This window comes from Rousettus aegyptiacus, unplaced genomic scaffold (genome assembly GCF_014176215.1).
Source record: "Rousettus aegyptiacus isolate mRouAeg1 unplaced genomic scaffold, mRouAeg1.p scaffold_m13_p_3, whole genome shotgun sequence".
NCBI classification, from domain to species: domain Eukaryota; kingdom Metazoa; phylum Chordata; class Mammalia; order Chiroptera; family Pteropodidae; genus Rousettus; species Rousettus aegyptiacus.
The window spans coordinates 164,608,862-164,615,354 of record NW_023416306.1 but is presented as its reverse complement, the minus strand read 5'-3'; the positions used below and the strand labels follow the sequence as shown (position 1 = coordinate 164,615,354).

At 52.5% G+C, this 6,493-nt stretch overlaps 1 protein-coding gene across 1 annotated transcript in view; it reads right to left on the bottom strand.

The window, feature by feature from the left end:
* Positions 1-4,001: 4,001 nt before the first annotated feature.
* Positions 4,002-6,493, bottom strand: part of DGLUCY (D-glutamate cyclase) — a 58,221-nt gene continuing 55,729 nt past the window's right edge. The window contains 2 exon segments of the mRNA XM_036239552.1: positions 4,002-4,257; positions 5,229-5,242. Of these exon segments, the coding sequence (XP_036095445.1) occupies positions 4,002-4,257; positions 5,229-5,242 (270 nt within the window).

The following is a 6,493-nucleotide window of genomic DNA, read 5'->3' as shown; positions in this document are numbered from 1 at the left end:
TGGGCAGACTCTCCTCACCAAGGAGGATTGCCAAAGCCGGAAGGCCTGTTGCAGCCATCTCCTGGGGGCTGTCCTTGCTGCTTGGGTCTGGTTTTGGGAGGCCAGAGTTTTTAGGCTGGAGCATCTTCTCGATAGCGGCAGACTCCATGTTTACCGCGAAGGATTAACTGCATCATATTAAATGTAAATTTGGTTCTGGTCACTTAATCCCTCTCTGGGTCAGATTCCCGAAGTGTTCCGGAAGAGTCATTCCTTCTTCCAAACAGACTGAGGACGTTATTGGCGTCTAAGACTCCTTTCTCTCCGAGGGAATAGGTGGAGGAAAAGATCCATCTGGTTTGGTCTGAGGTGGCAGTAGTCATCGGATTCCTTTCTTATTCACCAGCATTGCTTAGCAAGATAAGGCTCATCTTCCTGTTTACACTCAGTGGTCTGTGGGTTGGCCAGACAAGAGTGGGACAAATTTTCAGCACGGGATACATCTCCATCTGCTTTTTTCCTCTGGCTGGTACAACGAAGAGAGAGCCAGAATCTGGCCCTCCTGGTTCGAAGCTTTTCAGAAGCACCTGCAGCTTGCAGCTGGTGCTCCTGCAGTTCCCGGGATTTTATTTGGCAAGACGATGTGGTCTTGGATGGCAATCACCCCGGGGCCAAAATGGTGCCCAGCGCTCTAAGGAAATGGTGGGATTCCCATTTCATTTGCTTTAACAACTATCAGAAGGGCGCTGTGAGATTAGACAAGATATCAGCTCTGGAATGTACCGCAGAGGACTGATTTCCAATTCTCTCTCCATGATTTATCCCATGTATATCCCCAAAATAATGGTCCTATTCCTCTACAAATACCACCAATGACAGCAGCTTGCTACTTCCTGAGACAAGTCATTCCAAGGTTGGGCAGACTCCTAATGAGCTAAAATGAACCCACTTTTCCCACTGGCTGTTTTTCTGGCCTCTGGAGCCATGTGGCCCTACAGGTACTGGGATTTGCAGACGACTCTCACACCCTCATACTTCTCAGTGTTACATTTCCCAAGTTTGCGTCAGACAAGGCTGGATTATACTGCAGTATATACCCACCAGGTCAGTGCCTTCAAACAATGCAAAGTCCAATGAACGGGCTCCTTGCTGACAAGTCTTTTTCCAAGTGATGGCAGTGATTCAGGATCCTTCCATCAAAAGGTTCCATCGTCTTGGGGTCCTCTCTTTCCATCCACACGGGTAGAGGAAGTTACACGAAGAGAATCGCACAGGGTGTTTGGCTAAGTCTGGTAGTGGTTGGTATCTCTGCTACTCACATTCCAACTGGCCAGACCCCAGTCGCATGGCCCCACCTTACTGCAAGGGAGGCTGGGAAATGTAGTTTTACGCTATGCAGGAAAAAGAAGCAGAATTGGTGAGCATCTGGTTAGTTTCTGACAGCTCTTCAAGCCACCTCCACTTAACAGGTTTTAAGCATTCACTTTTCTGTACCTCATCTGAACAAAATCCGCTTCTTCAAATGTGATGCTTGGATCTGAAGCGACACTGTCTGAGCTGCCCAAGGAGGAGGGGACCATTTATTTACCTTGGTGTGCTTCTATTGATGCATTGGCCTTTCTAGCAAGCACATCACACCACTGACATTGGTTTTATGTGAATTGCTGCTAAGCCGCATCTTCTCCATCCTACCTAGAGCAGTGATCTTTTGAATCTGAGTTAGACTTTGATGTGGAGTCAGTGGAAGCCACATAGAATGGGTAACAGGTAGTAGAATGCAGTGGGTTGGACTCAGGTGGGGCTGGCAGTCAGCAGGGCACATGCAATGAGGCAGGAAATTCCTCAGAGGAAAGCCTGGCCCAGCTGAGCGATGGGGCAGCACTCGGCTTGAGGACAGCCAGGGGCCAAGGAGACCTGCCCCCCTCAGCTGGCTTGCTTGCCTTCGAGTCCCACCTGCAGGGTCTGTGCAGCATGTGCACCAGGTGCACAACGTGCCCGAGGTCTCTGGCCCACCCTCAAGCACCAGCAGAGCACCCCGGGCACTGTTTACCAGGATCACCCCACCTGACATCCCTGCAAATGTCCAGGGATGGTGGATGCCCCAGCCCATCTCCAACCCTGCCATTCCCTGTACAAGGACAAGGTCACCTCTTGTCCCCTGTAACCAGCTTTTCCAGGTTACAGACATGCTCGCCATGCCATCCCACATAGGGACACAAGCCCTTCCCCAAGCAAAGCCAAGACCAAGGACAAAACGGAGCAAGAGTTTACTAAAGGCCTGAGCCGGAATCAGATTGTGGAAGAGGAAAGAATTAAAACTAGGCCCTGGAGGACCTTGCGGAGGCGTCTTCTGGCCGTCCCTTGCACCTTAGCCCCTGCTGCAGGGCCACAGGCCTGCCTCTCCCCACAGAGCGGCCTTCAAATGCCTCACTCCAGGGCTTGGACCCCTTTGCTCAGCCTTCTCTGGACTCCACCTGGGTCTCAGCCTCTTTCCCAAACATCTTAATCATTTCCCCATAAACTTCTGCCCACAGCGAAGATAACCTATTACATGATCACGCCTCAAACTTCCCCACGCTGGAACAGAATTCTGCTATTACTATTGCAAAACCAAAGGCCCATTAGCAACTTCCCCTAAAAATGAGTCAGAAAGGCGCTGGCAGCATCACCAGAGTGACGTTTTCTCTTTTCCAGCCTTCGAGATTTCAAAAACGCCAGGGTCCCCTCTCAACCAGAGGCCCCCGTGACATGGAGCTCTGCAGTCTCAAATCAGGGACAACAGTCACTAAGTAGAGGAGACCCGGCCAGGGAAGCTTAGAGCTGAGGTGGGTTCAGGGAGCCATGAGAAGCGGCAGCCGGAGCTCGTTACAATGGGTGCGCCTGAAGCCACGCCAGCAGAACAGACCCGTAGGTGGGGACGCCCCACCAGAATGACAAAGAGAAGTCTGGACAGTCCCGGCCTCGGCCACTTCCGGCCGGGGGCTTCACACAGCCCTGTGTTGGGAGCACGGGGAGTTAACCTCAGGTTATGTTACTGTACACGTAGGTTTGACTGTGGATTGCACAACCAGAGGTAATTTCTATGGCGTGTGATCTAGACTTTGCAACTAATGCCCCTTAAAGAATCAAACTAGACATGTTTAAGGAAAGAAAACTAAGCAGCCTCCATAAATATTTGGGGGCCTCGCCGGGAAGCAGGAATAGCCCCTGGGGACGAGCCTGCCGTCACTCGGCGGTGAGCCAGCGCACGGTGCTGTACCGGTCCAACACGCGAGTGCAGTGGGATGCGGTCGGTGACTCTGCTTCTGATTTCGTTGGGAAATGTGCAGTGGGAGGTTGTGAAGGAGATGAGGACAAGCTGGCTGGTGTTGTCCAGGAGGCCTCTGTGAGTGACCTAAGTCCTGGACCATCCTGACCCATCCCTGGGCTCCAGAAGTGTGGCCATCCGCCCATGAAGAGAAAGCAAATCGCCCGGCCCCAGCCTGGGGGTGAGCAGTTGGGCAGGGGAGGAGGAGGAGGAAGTGCCAAGCTCTGAGGTAGGGGCTCAGGAGGCGCGAGGAGGGGTGAGGGGCAGGCGGGCAGGCGATTGTGAGAAGTGTAAGGCTGAGGGGTCTTTTGCCTAAGTAAACAAAATGCTGTTTAAACAAGAGAGCATTTCAAAGGCATAAATGTTTTGCTATTGGCGGTGAGTAAACCTTTAGTAAAGTCCCAGAGCTTCATAAAAATACACTACATGTTTGTACATTTTACTGTTTTTTAATTAGCCTGGGGGATTGTTCAGGGCCCTGGTGACGTCTACTCTTTTGACAGCCTGGTGGTTAATTGCTCACTGGTGTCTACAAGTGATCAGCCACAAGACTCCCAGGGCAGGCCACGTGGGTGGCCTAAGGAGCCAGAGTGAAGGAGGGTTGAAATCAAAAGCTCTAGACTCTTACAAATAAAAGCAAAAACTGGAAACCCCAGAGAAGCTTTTCCTTGGCCCTCCTGCACTACCGCCCCTCAGGAAGTGGGCATGCAGGGTCTCAGCCAGCATGGAGCGCGCTGCTCACCCCGGGCTGGTGTAGAAAGAAGCCGGGCCCTCGGGATCCCCTCGATCCGGGTGTGGCCATCCGGGACGCACTCCACATGCTTGTAATGTAAGCTCGCAGGGGCACCTTGGTGACCTCCAACAGCTTCTGGATCACCTGCATGTGGGTAGGGTGGAAGGGCAGCCCAGCCACCTCCATGGCCACGCTGCCCGTGACGCCACTCCGGACTCTGTGCCGTACCACGATGGTCCTAGAAAAAAACGAGGCAGAGATCGAAGTCGTAAGGAAGAAGAAAAAAGAAATACATGTAAGTGGAGGAAGAACATTTGACTTGGTATGGCCTCTTTTTTAAAAAATAAACGTTTGGTTAAACATACTAATGGCACTGGAAGACACTTAATGAGAAAAGTTACATCAGGCCTCAGTGGGCCACAAACCCACTCCCCATAAGCAGCCATTTTGAACAGTTTGGGCTGTTTCTTCTAGTTATAACTAATATGCTTTTTATGGAAACCTGCATTTTCTTAACAAACACAAAAGACTCACTCCTTCTGCAGGTGTGGTGTGGGCTGCTTCCTGCTGACCTCTCCCCTGCCCGGCTCTGAATTAGACCTGGCCTTCGACTGTGCCGGGAAGGCCCCCATTCCTCCTGAGCCCCTCCAACAAGAACTGGCCAGCCACCTGTGGGGCACATGGCAAGCTCTGCTGCTGTCACCCTCTAAATATTACCCGGTGTGGATGTGGGAGCATCTGGAGGGAGCGAGCAGAGCCATGGAAGAAATGCAGCCCCTCCTGATGCTGCAGGCCAGGGCATCTGTCTGTGCCTCAGTGACCTCATCTGCATAATGGGGAGGGTCATGATAATAATACTAATAATTATGCCATCTTTAGAGGGTTGTTGTGAGGATTAAATGAGATAATGCAAGTAGAGCACCTAGCATGCTCCTTGGCACTCAGTAGGTGCTCATGAAGTGAGGTGGATTATTATTGGCAGGGCTGGGTCCCTGGTTTTTAGCCCAGAACTTTCTTAAGTGCTGTGATTCCCTTCCTACTCTTTCCCTCCAAAAAAAAAAAAAAAAAAAAAGCTCCGAAGAACCACTTGTTTAAGCCACTAATGTGTCTGTCCCAGCTGAAAAGCTCTAGTCCCTCTGAGGAAGGTGGGTCTTAGGTAAAGACAAAAGGGGAAAAGAGAAGATGGCGCCTGAGGGGCAGAAGTTAAACACATCCTCCTCCTCCTCTTTTTCCTTCACAAAAAAAGAGGGGATGAGAGGAGGGGACCAAGGAATCACAGCAGGAAGATGGGACATATCTCAAAGGGTTCTCACCTTCCTGCTCAGACGTTTGCTAATTCATTCACTCACCCGTGGAAGTTTTGTTGAGCACCTGCTATGTGCCAGGCCCCGGAACCAGGGACACAGTGGTGACTGTGACAGGGTCTCTGCCCCGGAGGGTCCACAGACTCGATGAGTGCCCAGGTAGGCACAATCCACGGCATCACGGCACAGAGCATGGCACCCAACCCCCTTTACGAGAGACGCTCAAGGAAGACTTTTGGGAGGAGGAACGACTAAGCCCACGGGTGACAAAAGAGCGGGAATGAGCCAAGTGCGGGGCTCTGAGGAGCACTCCCTGATCACAATGGTGAGAGCGTTGGCAAGGGTCACCTGGGAACTGTCTCTGCTTAGCTGGCCTGAGAGCCTGCCTTCCCATTCCACCCTGGCGGCCGGGTTAGGGGGAGGCACGAGAGATTTTCAGAGAACTGTTTGTCCACCAGCCCCGTCCCCGGAGCCACCCAACCCAGAATGGCATTTCCAGCCTTTTGTTTGGGCTTTATTATCCCATTTCTCCTCTCCATTGGGTCATATCCTTTCTTTATGGGGAATGCTTCTGAGACCATCGGGCCACTTCCTCCCAGCACACGGTCTGCCTCCACTATCTGGATCCCTCTGGGTCCCAGGGAGGGGCTTGGAGTCCTCAGGGTACACGTGATCAGTCAATGAGAACTGGCTGGCACTCGCCTCTAAGAGCCATAGTCATCGGCTGGACCGGCAGTAACCGCCTGCAAATTTCCAGGCATCCCCATCTGCAAGGAAGCCTCACCGAGCAGAGGTGCTGGTGGTGGGGAGAGAATGGACCAGGGCATGGCTGGGGGCAGAGCGCCCCAAGGCTGCTATGCCAGTCCAGGCTGAGACGGTGGGACAGGAGCGTAGGGACAGGGGACTGAAGCAAGGCAGAGTGAACTGGGCTTGGGGCCTTCCTCGTTGTGAATGGGGAAAGAGGCCCCAGGATGACATCAGCTTGGAGGCTGAGTGTGTGGGTGGCCGCTATGGGTTCACTTGGGGAGCATGGCGGCTGATAGTCAGGGGCAGGTGATGTTGCTGTGCAAAGCGAGTGGGAGAAAGAGGCCTCCTGGGAAGCTGGAGCTGTTCTGTATTGTGATCTTGGTGACAGCTGCACAGGTGTGTGTATATATGCACATATATGTT